Source organism: Rissa tridactyla, chromosome 6 (genome assembly GCF_028500815.1).
Source record: "Rissa tridactyla isolate bRisTri1 chromosome 6, bRisTri1.patW.cur.20221130, whole genome shotgun sequence".
NCBI lineage: Eukaryota > Metazoa > Chordata > Aves > Charadriiformes > Laridae > Rissa > Rissa tridactyla.
In genome coordinates, this window is record NC_071471.1 from 8732709 (window position 1) to 8747500 (window position 14792).

Consider the following 14792-nt stretch of genomic DNA (forward strand, 5'->3'; position numbering starts at 1 on the left):
AAAATATTCCACTATACTCACTCTTTCTTTGCTTGGAGAGAGAGAACGACGGCAAAGAAAGAAGAAAGCTTCTTGCTATTTAATTGAGTCTAATAGGCTATAAATACATTTTTGCCTCAACTAAAGTAACAGAGTGAAAGGCTTCTGGCAAAACTGATTCTTCATAAACCATCTTGCATCCCAGTGCTATTTGGAAAAGCATCTGCGCAGGAACACCTGTAGAAATCCCCTGGAGTGGTTTTAAGGCACTTTAATTGCTGATGAAGGCTTTCATTTCAGGATCTGCATTGATGGAAGGTTAGAGTCGCAAAGTTTTAAACATCATTTTCTCGGGGGCTGCACAAAGTTGCAGTCATTTTGCAAAACTGATTTTTTTCACCTTCTGTGTTGAACTTGATGACCTCAGTAAAATACAACAGGCAGTGTTTTTCTATATCAAAAAATGCCTGATGCCTAGCTTGCAAATTGAGCAGTTCAATGCTCTTGTAAAGTTACTTGTTTTTATAACATTTCAACCATTATTTTCAGTGTTATTTCTCTTTCTCTCGCTTCTGTCTTTCTTAAGGCCAATATAAAAAAATAAAGATCCCCCATTGCTTAGATTTGAATACAGTAACATAGGAAATTGTTTCAGTTCTTCCTGGTTGGGTGAAATTTTTCTGGCAGGTCTTCAGCAAATGCAATCCCTGCTGGTGTAGCTGTATAGGTGTTTATATTTAGTAATCACTTGCGACCATAAATCGTAATTTGGGACCCAGATTTTTCTGCACTCTTAACTGGTAATGGATAAGTATTTTCATGCATTTTTAAACCTTTTTTAACACTTCCTAATTTAATATTCAGCTTATCTATATTAATAGTTACAACCAATTAGCATAAAAATTGGGTTAAATCTTGACATACCTATTTTTTTTTTAGTAATTCATTCAAATGTATTTTGCTTTGTTCCATTAGCTAAATCTTGCCTTTTGGCAAGTGGAGATATTAGTCTCATACACCAAATATTAATGTCCTTTAGATACGGCCATGTGGACATGGTAGTCATAATTATTGCTTGTCTTTTGTGTCTGTGCTTGTGTCTTCGGGGATTTATGAAATACATCACCTTTGCAATAAGCTTCAGCTTCTTATTTGTTAAAACTAACAGGAGTGTTATAAAATAAGTGCTTTGTCTGTGGCTAATTTTCAGTTTAATTTACACACTAATCTTAATTCTCCTCCGAAAAAGGGCATGAATAATAATTGGCTTCCTAGCACAATTAAGATTCAGAGTTTGTGTCTGTGCATATGCAATTTAGGTGCTAATGCATCTCCTTTTATTAGGGTACTAATTCCTCTTATTCTCATTATTCTTAATGTATTTACTAAACATTTTTTCGTGCATATATGCAGTTGTCTAAACAACCAGAATAAATATACTGTGTGGAATAGCCATCCTAATAAATTCTCTGGAAGCATTTTTACAGAGTCACAGAGGGGCTGAAGTTGGAGGTGCCTCTGGACACCATCCGGTCCAACCTCTGCTGGAGACGGCAACTGGAGCAGATTGCTCAAGAACATGCCCGGTTGGGCTTTGACTGTCTCCAAGCAAGGAGACTCCACAGCCTCTCTGGATAGCCTGCCTCAGTGTTTGAGCACCCTCGCCATAACAAAAGTTTTTTCTTTGGTTTAAATGGAATTTTATGTGTTTCATTGCCTCTTGGCCATTCACTGGGGACGGCTGAGAGGAGCCTGGCTCTATCATTTCTGTCTGTACACATGGATAAGATCCTCCTGAGCCTTCTCTTCATTGGGCTGAACAGTCACAAGCTCTCTTTGCCTCTCCTTGCATGACAGATGCTTCAGTCCCTTAATCATCTTCGTGTCCCTTCACTGGACTCACTCCGGTATGTCCCTGTCTCTGTTGTACTGGAGAGCCCGGCACTGGACCCAGCACTCCAGGTGCATTTCACCAGTGCTGAGCAGATTGGAAGGACCACCCCTGAGCCTGCTGGCAACACTCTGCCTAATGCAGCCCGGTGTGCTGTTGGTCCTCTTTGCTGCTGGGGGACGTTGCTGGCTCATAGTCACCTTCTTGTCCACCAAAACCCCCTTGTCCTTCTTCAACCAACTTGCCAGCTGGTTAGCCCCCAGTATGTACTGGTGCATGGGATTGTTCCTCCCCAGGGGCAGGACTTTGCAGTTCCCTTTGTTGAACTTCATGAGGTTCCTGTTTGCCCATTTGCCCAGCATGTCCAGATCCTTCAAACAGCAGCACATCCATCTGGTGTATCAAGTGCTCCTCACAGTTTTGTATCATCTGCAAAGTTGCTGAGAGTGCACTCTGTCCCATCATCCAGGTTCATTGATGAGGATATACTTGATTTCCTTGCGAGTAGGATTCCACTTCATGACTGTATGAATTCAAGCATTTAATTGTTTTCATCAATAATAATAGTTTTAATAGCAGTTAGCCAAAACTTGCGAGAGAACATGTGTTTTGACTAGATATACGTGCTATTTTGAATACTTTCAAATTAATACAGTGTATATTAAAGGGATTAAACTCGAGTTTAATGGAGTGATGGAGTTCAGGATGATTATAAAAAGAAATTGTTGAGGGGGTATATTCATGTGCATTTCAGTATAATCAACTGTAAGCCTATATATCTAACATTGCACAGTGTAGGTCATAAAAGAAGATGTAGGGGCTACATGAACTGTACATGAGATCTCAAGGCAATGGTGAGCCGATAAGCATAATGCAGATGGTTAATAAAAGTAAAGAAATGGTTTTGATATTAGTAAGTCTTTCTCCATGGTGCGTTGCCTTGCTGTGATGATTACCTGTAAAGAACAAAGTTGGAAAATAGGAGCGTTCAAAGGAGAACCATATGAATGCTTGAAGAGATTAGAAAGGGTGCACGATAATGTGACATGTAATAATGTGCCTTTCAATGAGCTCCATCTATTGAGTTTATCAATGAGAAGATAATGGGGTGATTTGATCAATTTGCATGTATTTACATGAGAAAGAGGAATGTAGGTGAGCAGACATTTTACTTGATTCAGTGGCTGAAAGTTACAGATAATAGCAGATTCAGGTTGGAAATAATGTGAACGTTTTCTGTGGCATGTGAATTTATCCTCTAACAGTAAGGATAATTAACTTCCAAGGGCTATGGAAGATTTTCTGCCTCTGAAACAAAGTCGAATATTTTTCAAAATGACTTATTCATTTAAACAATGAGACAGGGAAGTCCTGTGGTCCTGATTTAAGATGCCAGACAAGATAATCATAATGGTCCCCCATTCCTTGATAAAATTAATCCTTTAATTAGATGTCCAGATTCCAGGGCACTCCTTGTAGCTCTGCCAATTGCAGTGAAATCTCTGACAAATCAGTCTCTGTGCTTTGTTTGTTTCCTCATCTGTAGAATGAGTGACTGCTTGGCTATATCACATGGAGTATGTCTTTGTTAATTTTCATTAATTATTTAAAATCAGTTATTAAAAAAAAAAAAAAAGGCTTGTACAAGTATTTCACTATCCACTCCCGCGTTGGAAGATGGAAAATAATGGGTTTGCGTTTATTCTCACCTGTTCTGATCCATGTCTTAGATCAACGAGTACCATGCCAACATTCGCGTGTGTGCTCGCTGCAATGTCACACATTTCTATATGACTAATGTTGGGGGGAGTGGGAGGGAGAACAGAACATGTAATTTTTACATTACAAATTTTGTTGACTTACTTGCTTCTCATTCTAGGACATTTAAATAAGGCTATTTAAAAAGTGAGTGACAAGTGCTGTCTTAGGGAAGAAACTGAAATGCGTAATTTAAAGCCATAAATCATCATCATTTTTTATTTTTATCCTTTCTGTTTGGTGATATGGTTATTTGGATTGCTTGTAGCCATAAATCCACATATAGACTGTGTCAAAGAAGATCAAGCTCTCTGTGCTCAAAGCATAAAGTCAGAGCAAAGCTCCACAACAGATGGCCTTTTCTTTCCATTTCATGGACACCAGTTCTCACTGGGCAATTCATTATTTTCTACAGTTGAAGCAGCTGTGGATTACTGTAATTATGGATTTAATATATCTCTGACAATCCAATGCGAATACTAATTTGAACTTTATACATCTCCTTGGAATCAGGTTAATTTTCTCATGATTATATAGCTTCTGATTAACTAAACGTGTTTGTGAGGCTAATGTTTTTCCTGCTATGGAAATAAATTGTGCATGGATTGCAAAATAATAGTGGTGTTTTCGGTGTTCAGTCTTGTTGAAAGTCCTAGGAGAGAATTTCTGTATTCTCCAAACATTTTCAGATATCATACTTTTGCTAATAACCTTGTTTAAAATTATGAGCTTGGCTTTCCTAGGATACATATTGATCAATAATAAATTATTTACTGGAATATTTATTTTTGAGAAAAAAGAAACTTTTTAGTAGAAATAATAGGATAAGTTTACCAAAAGTTTGTATTACAGGAAAACTCTACTAACAGATTTCTGTTGGCATGTTTGTTCTTTAAATAGTTCCTTGCTTTAGAGGGCAAAATGTCTTGGTGCCATTTGTAGATCTTGTATTATCCTCTTGAGAGTAGATTATGTTTTGCTATCATATGTTTTCCTTTTAAATAACTATTCATAGCTTCATGTCCTTATTCCAAGAGGTTTGCCTCAGCAAAATCCCACTGACTTCAGTGGAGTTATTTGTGGTTCATGCTGATGAAGGGGAGGCATCTGATCCTAAATACGAGTGCAAGATGTGAGAGTCCGGGCTGATGTACGTGGACTTCTCTGAAATCAGTTGAAGTGGCACGTGTGGGCCTGGAGGCACCATTCTTCTATCTACTTCAGTCAACACCAGCCTTTCCTGCACTGCAGTGTGAATAGGTTGAGAAGGTGGTTTGGCTGCAGCAAGTTTAGCTCTCAGGGAGGCAGAAACCCAAAGAATATTCTTTAACTGTTTCTTGCCTATAGTAAGCACCTGACAGAGCATAAGGACACCAAGAAACGGCTATTGAAATGACAGTAAAATGGGAACAAATAGATGCACCCGATGCTGCACCGCATTTGAAAACAGCTTGGCTGGGCAGGGAGAATGTGCTCATAAAGTTGTCCTGGTTCGCCCCTGGAAGCAGGGGCATGTCCACCAGAGCGAAGTGAGTCAGGGGGAGGTTGACTTTCAGGTCTTTTATTTAATCTGAGATATGATTTCTTTAACCTAGCAATCTGATTTTTTTAATATATATATATGTATGTATGTATATGCAAATATATATATTTTTTGGTACTGTACTTTTTGGAAATAAACAGGAAAGCCTTATAGCATCGCTACAAAAAAAATCACAGACTCTCTGGAATATGTTTCTTGTCCACAATCTTATTATGCCATGATTTTTACCATCCCGTTGGGAGATATCTAATAAGTTAAGTGCACTGTTCTAGAACAATGAACTGTGTGGGTGGGGGGTTTTTGTGTTTGGGGTTTTTTTAAAAGATGTGAGTCCAGAAACCTGTATATAACAGTGTTTTTGCTAAGGAGTGCTAGTCTGAAATGTGGACTGTGAAATTCCGAATGGGATCATTAGAGCATCATAGCACCTCTATTTGAAATCTTTTCCGTGAGTGCTGAAATGAGTGAGCTGTGAATGAGGGTCAGATGGTGGCAGTGATGGGCTTCTATACCCCACGTCTTCACCCCAGGAGCACCAAACACACGTGTTGCGTCCAAGGAGACTCTGAAGATGCATCTTAATCCTGGAAGATTCTCTGAAATACTTAATCTGTATGGGATTCAGCATCCTAATTTACATGGAAGTCTATTTCTCTGGGATCCCCTAAGGCTTAAGAGGATAGCATGAAAGATTTGTCTGTGCTGATGATGTGATCAGTGGTACTAAGAGTTTTAAGCACGGGCATGTTTGCTGGAATGAGCAAGGGAGCATTTGCTCCCTGGACCGCAGCTGATCGGAACTGAATTAGCAGGTCTCCTTACACCCCCAGAGAACAACTTTGCTCTCTGCGCCTTACAAATCTTGGTGCTTTCTTGTGCGTAGAAGTCATTTGATCTCTTATCTCATTTTTTAGGCATCAGAGTTAAACTGACCAGTCTGTAATTTTGTTTATCTCCCTTTATACTATTTTAAAAGTAGCCCCGACATTGCCCTTTCCAAATAGTGTCTCGCCATCCTCTGTGAATTTTCAAAGGCAGAGGTCATTAAAGAGATTGTTTCAGCCCGTTACTGTTGTATACCTGAATGAATTTCATCTGGCCCAGCCAGATGGAAAATATCTGATCTTTATAAGCACTTTCCAACATGTTCTTTCCCTGTTCTCTCTGAAGATTTTGGTTATTTGGCTCTGATATTAGCTGCCAGTTGAACGCAGAAAGGTAGAGATAGTGAGTACTGTAGCAAAAAAAGACATTAAATATTTCAGCTTTTATGGCATCATCTGTCAATAGCTTTTCTACTCTGCTGAGCAGTAGAGCAACATTTTGCCTGTTTTTTTCTTATTACAAATGGACTCGTAGAACCTTTTCCTGCTACCTTTGCTAGCTCCAAGTCATTTGTTTACTTTAGCCTCCATTTGTTTCGCTGTGTTTGTTATTGTTTTATACTCAGATGCTATTCTGACTGTGTGTATATGTCCTTGAGTTTGAGATCACTGAGCAGCTTATGACTTAGCCAGGTTAATTCCTGGGGTTTTTCTGCATTGGGATATTTTTCACTTGCATCATTTCTCTAAGGAAATGTTTGGTCCCCAAGCCTTCTTTTCTCCTTTCACTTGCAGCTGTTGGTCCTTTTCTATTGTCAAGCCTCAGAGATCTTTAAGTGTCCTTCCTTTAGAGTCCTCTGTCTTTATTATGTTGTTGTCCCAGTTTCTTCCTGAAGAACCTTGAACTCTTGTTGAATTGTCACTTTCAGGCAAGTTGTCTTTTGCCTTCCTCATCCTAGGGGGCTCCTCAGTGCTGGGACATCCCACAGCCAAACTGTGGCCTTTGCAACTATCATCACCAGCTTGCTCCAGACTCACTCCAAGGATGCTGGACGAATATATTTCCTATAACACATCTGAGTAGTTGCAGTACTTCATTACATCTTGTCCTTTGGTTGATTATTCCAGTTCTTGGTTAAAAAAATCCAATATATCTGTGTTATTTGGCATCTGGTGGACCTGCACTATGGTAGTGCCCTCTGCTTCTCTTTGTTACGTGATGACTTTCAGCAGGTCTGTCTCCCTCTTGCAGACTGTACCTAGAAGAACAACTATTCTCTTGATGTGCAGGGCATTTCTTTATTTCCATAGCCCCCTTTCTCAGTAAGTTATGTCATCTGCATTAACAATCTAGTCTTGTTAACTACATACGGAGCCTCTCTTATCGCCCAGTTATATTATAGTTTTGATACTGTACTAATTCCTTCCAGCTCCTTTTTGTGTATTCTCCACAGTTCTTATAGAGATGTCTAACCGGGTCCCCACATGAATCCCACTTTTCCTCTTCATTATGTTTCCTTCCCATGAGATTACCGTTGACAACGCTGTCTTCCACAGGGTTTACACCCTTGTTCACTTGTTCACCTCAGGCTTTTATTTGTCAGACTCGCTTTATCCTACTTAAGAACTTCTTTCCCTGAGATAAATCAGGAGCTGAATAAAGTTGAAGTACTTCTTTTTCATAAGGTGAACTCTGTCTTGCCCAGCAGCTCATGGCGTATCATCTCTGAAGAAGGAAACTCGTTGTGACTCACATGTCTTTGAAGGAGAGGGAAACGTGTGTAAAGGAGAGGCAGCAAGATGCCATAGAGGAATCTTGATGGTTTTTTAAAGCCTTCATTGGTGTACGTGCTACACCAGCAATACCACACTCTAAAACGGATCCGGTATTTTCCTGTGGTCTCTAGATGTTTGCAGTAGCCAGGCAGGCAGAATGAATTGTCTCAAGAATATTAAGATTATAAATTTGTGGTTTTCCTCCTCTCCCTGTAAATCACAGGAGTCGGTGCAGAGTGTGGGTCTGAGGCAGTAAAGTCTCCGTCATCCATTTTTTAGATTGGAAATCTGTGTGTATAAATAATGGCTGTTCCAGCTAATTAGATCCTTCAGTTGCTTTATGTGCCAGGGTGCTGATCTTGCCATAGCTCTTGTTTGCAGTCCTTGTTTTTCACAGGGTCGTGGAGCTGCTTAACACTTGCCATCTTAATTAACACGTTTTCTCATAGAGTACTTGGGTCACTTCTTGCATGTTTACATGCGTGCCCATGGAGGTGTATCTTCTCTGTGTGCAAGCATTTGCGTGGAGAGCTGCATAATTTGGGAGCTGACTCCGATACTCTGCCGTCCTGCTTGTCCTACCCAACCCCACCGCGGGGCCAACAGCAAGCGGATTCCCAGGGCATCACCACTTGGAGAGGGTTTTCCACTGCTCAGTGTTCATCCGGTGATAATACAATTTAAAGAGACCTTCCTGAGTGTTTCAAGTGCCAGAAATATGCAAGGTCACTGTGTTTGCTTTGGTGAAAACCTGAATTTTAAAGGTTGAGCGAGCTGCATTGAGCTGTAGCAGCCTGCAGAACGTGATGAAGATGAGCAGGGATGCACCTTGTCCCTTATGGGTGCAGTGGTCTTCCACACGCCAAATACTCTACTGTGTGTTGAAAGCCTTTCCGAAATCACCTAATGTAACTCTGTAAGGAGACTGCTTTGACAAGCCACCACTTGACTTTGGAAGCCCCTTCGTGAAGAAGCCTTTAATTAACTATTTTAGGCCTTTACTTCCCCAAGTACAAGGGAGCTCCCAGAAGGATACACTTCAGAAAAGCAGAGCAAATTTTATCAGGCAGTTAGCATAATTTATAAAAAGAAAATTAACTTTAGATATGTGTTTCTCATCAATTAAAAGATGTGGGCAAATTTGATTGATGGTTACAGAAGGATGATGGCTGCATTTAAGGTTCAGGTTACCACACAGTTGAGGGATTTCAGCATTTCCTGATGTGATTTTTTATGTAGGGTTTTTTTTTTTTAGTGAATAGAGAAAAATGTGATTTTTTGTGAATAACCTCTTCAAGTAAATTTCATTGTATGTAGATATTTTAAAATTTATTCTATAGATATGAAATATTAGTTTTCCATAGTAGGATGAAATACCCTAAAGTCAATTTAGGTATTAAAGTCAATCCTTTATTTTATTTGGAGAAGGGCGCTTCAGACTGAAACATTCATGGGGGATGCTGCAGTTTCAATTTCATAAAAGAAATGAGTAAATTCCTGCCAGAAAATAGGAGGTTATTGTGAATGAGAGGAGTGTTCAGCAGTGTGCATTTCTGTTAAGTGTCGTTTTGAAGCAGTGACCACCCTTTGCATTTCTCACTGCAGCAGTGCCTATGGCTCCAAGTTGCTTTCTCATAGGGGTGGTGGTGAGGAAGACTGACCAGCAAATGTTGTACAATTAGTTGTACCTACAACTAATGGTTGAGGTCAGGTGTTTTCCAGGGGGCTTCGTTTATAATTCCTTCTGCAGGAGTAAGAGGGACCATACAGAGGGAAAGAGGATAAAACTATTTTGAAGCCTCAAAGTAGTGAAATGGTTTTTTTCCCCTAACTTCTACTGGTGACACAAATACATATATTGATGAAAATAGATTTCACGGAAGCTGGGGGGACCCCAGCACCAACTAGAGGAGGAGTGAGAGAGCTGCCGGCAGGCTGGCCGGCGTGGTGGGATGCTCTGCCAGCAGGATGCCCATGAGCAGCATCCCGGCAAATGGGTCTCTGGGCTGCAGTCTGGACCAAAATCCCTAAAGGATGCGGGGGCAGCTTCTGGTCTACTCAGAAATTGAATACTGTGGGCTGTGCAATGGGAATTGAGGTAAGATGGAAAAGCATGGATATGGTGGAAGTCTTTGACATTTCTTTTTCATTTTTGTTCACCCCGTAGCCTCTTGGTTTCTTTAATACCAAGGATGTGCATAAACACATGCACTCACAGCCTCACACTTTTTCTTTTTGAATATTATCATAGAATCATAGAATGGTTCGAGTTAGAAGGGACCTTAAAGATCATCTAGTTCTAACCCCTCTGCCCTGGGCAGGGTCACCTCTCACTAGACTATCCACTAGACCAGGTTGCTCAAAGCCCCATTCAACCATATTCCAGGCACTGGAAGTGACTTTCAAAAACCAGGATAAAATTACTTTTATAGTGAATACAATATAGAACTGTTTGTCTTGTCACTGCAGTGCAGCTAGGGATGTAATTACACAGATGTGGCTGATCACCTTTCTTGCTACAAAAGGAGAGGAGTTTGTCTCGGTTCCATGATTGCTTTACAGTTTAAATCTTTAATGACATCTAGATGTAATGTGAAAGGCAGTGGACTAAGCAAAAGTGTTGGGTTTTGCTTCTCACCAAGGGGGAAAAGAAAACCCCACTTGTGAGATCACACTTGAAATCGGTACAATCCTCAGCCTCGATGCCCATGGAAAAACTTGGCGATTGGACTGCACGTGGCTGGCGACAGCTGTCCATCACACCGACCATCCTGATGGACTTCCCATCTGCCTGTACCCATCTGTCTCTTGACTTTTACTTGGGCTGCAAGATTTTTGTGACAGGATGGGCGTCTTTCCTTACATGTGCACAGCCAGTAGCATACAAATATTCTCTCGTCTGGCACAAGACGTATTTCAGAAAATTAATATGTATAAATTCTGCTTTTGTTTTATGCTCTTTAGAATTGCTCTGTTAGGGAGAGCACAATAATACTCCCCTGCAGAGTAAAAGCTCCTCATTAAACACACGCCTGAACTTGGACTGAAATGATTAGTATACAGTGTATCTTTTGGCCTTCCCTTGGAAGAAAACCACTATTAAAATGTAACCTTAAATATGCTGTACTCACGTGGAGAGTTCGTTTAGTTTTCCTAGAACAATTTAATTCGTCTCACATGGCTTAGCTTGCAGAAAAATTGAACACGACTTCAGTGATATTTTAAGGTTGCAATTTAATAGGCAATTGACTTTGGAAAACTAAATATAAACCCAGGAAAGAGCCTGTTGCTGAGTAGAAGTAACTTTTGGATAGTTCCAGGCCTGAAATGATATAACCTTGTTATCATTTATTTTTCTCTTTTGTCTGGAGGTTGGCAGGAAAGCTGGAGCACTGGGCAGCAGCCTTTGCTACATCTTCCTTTTCCAGTTATGTTCAGATGGAAAGCAAAAAAAAAAACCCACCACCAAACCCATGCCAAAAAGAGGGATTTTCTATTCCCTTTTACAGTGGGAGTGTAATACTCACAAGAAAGGGATGCTAACGCTTAAAAACCAGCTGCTGGTTTGTATTTGGATCCCAGCAAGGAGTCTGAGCCAAAGCCCCGAGGGAGAGAGCTGTTTGGTGGTGGCTGGGATCCTGGGGGGAACCGACACCTCTCCAGGGCAGATGCTCTTATTAGGTACTACCATTTACATATTTGCACAAGGCTCCATAACATCGGTACAACCATGCCACCTTGTGTTAATTTCTGTTTCTTTATGGCCTTGAGCAGTCAGAGAAAAAACTTTAAAAGAATTTTCTGTGGGTGGATGCATGTATAGATGTCATTTTTTAATGCTGTTAAAGAGTCACTGCTATCTCCCTGTCTGAGCCTGGTTGTGTATCAGTAACAGGTGAAGTGATTCCACTCTGTCACTTTGTGCTTTAAAATTCAGAATAAAGAGATTATATTTCACAATTCTAGTTTCAAAATAACAAGAAGTTGAGCTGTTGTGGTATGCGTCTGGTCCAGCATGGGTAACTCTTTCTGGACTGCCATAAACTCCCTGCTGAAGAGTGGGCTATGCCTCAGCTCAGGGGAATTTGGTCCGTTATATCCCTGATTCCCAGGAAGTTTTGGGCAGGCAGGGGTCTTTTTGACAGAGAAATGACCTATGGATTTTGCAACAGTTAGTAGCATGAAGAGTGTTTTATTGTGAGGAGTTACATTTGAGAATGCTTTACATTTAAAAAAAAATAAAAAATTGCTATGGATATGTGTACAGCTTTTCAAATGAAAATGAATTAATTAAACCTTTGCCTCTTTTCTACATAGTCCGCAGCAGAATACGTGAAGTCCCGCCTGCCTGAAGTCCTAAAACAACATCTTCAAGACTATGAGAAGGACAAGGAGAACAGTGTGCTGTCTTACCAAACCATCCTGGAACAGCAAATTTTATCAATTGATCGAGAAATGCTGGAAAAATTGACTGTATCCTATGATGAAGCAGGTATATTTATGTTTCTTTCTAAGTTACATTTTACTGAAACAAAATTGCTCACTTTCAATCTTCCTCCCCCATACTAGTGCTTGTGCTGGCAAATTGAACTTTGTCCTCAAAGGTATGAGGTGACTCGGTGAAACATTTCTTTCTCCTAAAATCAAGTTGAAGTAGAAAATTTTCCACTTCAGTGATTGAATGCTAACTACCCAAAAGGACAGTTATTTTTTTAACAGCACTTTGTCCTTTGTAATGCACTGATGTTGATTGATCTAGCCGGTTCTCTTTATTGTCTCTGCAAGTGGTGTGACCTGGTTTCTGCTGGTTTCTCCTTCACTGCTAACTTATTTTTGAGGCTCACTTAGCTAAGACTGTACTGGATAGTCACAGAATCTGATTTTTGAATGTGACGTGATGCATGTGGATAGCCAAAACCAGCTAATTTGTAGAGTGTTGGAGGCATTTTAATGATGTAGTTACAAGGATTTTCAGTTTTGATATTTATGTCTTAATATTATGGAGGTTTTCTTAGTTATAGCTAATACTTTTTACTGGCCTTTTGTTTTAAAGTAGTTAGAAATGTCTTCCAGCTTTTAGATCCTTCACAGACTTGTCCTGATGCGTGGTGGTCTTTACAATTACAGAGGAAAAAAGAGAAGCTGTTGATATTTTTCACTGGTCTTCCAAAATAGCTACCAATATCTGCTATTTGCCTACTCCCCTCAATCTTACCAAGTTTCTCGGTGTTTCAATAAATTGAGACTATGCAACCTTGTAAAGAAAGAATCAAACAAAAAGAGCACTTCATTATTTTACTGCTGAATTAGTATTCGTGGCAGTGAGTGGACTGTCAGTGCGTACAGTGGTCCGTACGGACAAGCCGTGTGTTTTCCACCCTAGGGGGGTGTGTGCCCGGCTCACTGCGCTCCCTGATGAGTAGCAGTGAAGACACTGTTTCTCCAGTTCACTTAAACCACTCATGGCCGAGAGCTGCAACACACCATCTCCTTCATTCGCAGCCCCACCAACCAGCCTTGGGCAGCCTTGTGGTACGAAAAGAGAGTTTATACTTAGTATGTCCTCATTTTTGGGTTTTCCTTAATCCCTGGTGGCACTTTCTTGTTCTGTTACTCCCCTGACCGTAGCTGGTATGGTGGTGCCCTTGGAGAACTGAACTCAGCTCCAGGCTTTCCTTCCAGCTGTTTTAGGCAGAAGCCTAGACCTTGTAACTGGGTTTTTCATCCCATTTAGATACTGCTTGCCAGACACCATGCCAACTGTTTTGGTTGGACCTGGTTAGATGTCACACTGCTAAAATCACCATCTTCTGAGTTTCTCGTCACTAGCCCAGCTACGGGAAACCAAGCACTGAGAAGCTGGTGTTATTTTGTTCTATTACTTTGTACTCACGCTGCAGTGCCCTGGAGTACTTAAAATGCTCAAACTACTTATCAACTTTGTTCAGACTCCTACTCAGACTCCCACTCACTAGCAATACGATTCTCTTAAGCTACTTTGATCTCAAAGGCGCTCGAGCAACTTAAAATGCCATTTGCAGACTGCGCGTTCTGGGTACTTACAGGGCTGTGAGCTTTAGTAATTTCAAGTAATTACAATGCTCTATTACTTTATCAATTATATTCACACGCTTACCCAATAAATAAGCCTGATTCTCTTAAACTGCTTTGATCTCGAATGCTCTTGAGCCCCGTACGGTGCCGTTTGCAGACTACATGTCACGTACTTAAGGAGTCATATGAGTTCTCGAAGGACAACAGAGTTAAAATGAGGTCGCGGGTTATTTGTTTAATCACATATGGCCTGTTTTTAATGATGCATAAAAAATATGCTTCAGAAGTTGTTGCTTTCTCTTGCTTCTGTTTATCTTTTTCAATGCAGAATTTACCAGCCCAATGAATCATGTAAATCTTTTTCCCTGGTTTGGTCACTTCATCTCTCCAGTCATTTTGATTGATAGAAGTTTGTTAGGAAAGAAAAAATGCAGTGGAGGAAATTACTGACTCCTGTCAGAAGAAAAAGCAAGCATTTTCCTTTATTGAAAACTGCATGTTTGTACAGAGAAAATAAAGATTAAGACTGCTTGAAACTCATGCTTGGGGATTTATACCATGCAATAAAAAAATCATTTAGAAATGAGAAGCTACATAAATAACTACTTTAGAAAAGTCCCAGCATATACACACATTCAGAATGGAGAGAGAGCGCAGCTTGCTGTAAATAAAAAGCCAGAATTTCAGCTTCCCAATCAGGTAGAGACCTTTAGAGATTAAAACATGGAGATGGAGCCCGCTCGTCATTCTAATCATGTCACTTGTTTACTACAAAAGCAGAAATGATGCTACCTGCTCTTGAAGTAGGATCTGATTGTGAGCAAAGCACAGAAAACGGGCAGCTAAATATAATTGCAGCAGCTGCTCGTGATCCCAGGCGCTCCAGCTATTCAGCACTTGAGCAGTTGTGTTGGTGACATTTTTCTTTTATTGGTGTTTTTCCGTACCCAAGTCAATTTAATGAGAA

General features: G+C 40.3%; 1 protein-coding gene across 1 annotated transcript in view; it reads left to right on the top strand.

Annotated features, from left to right (window-relative positions):
* PPM1L (protein phosphatase, Mg2+/Mn2+ dependent 1L) overlaps nucleotides 1–14792 on the top strand; it is a 100453-nt gene that overhangs the window by 62935 nt on the left and 22726 nt on the right. The window contains exon 2 of the mRNA XM_054204424.1: nucleotides 12089–12263. Within this exon, the coding sequence (XP_054060399.1) occupies nucleotides 12089–12263 (175 nt within the window). The remainder of the gene's footprint in view (nucleotides 1–12088; nucleotides 12264–14792) is intronic.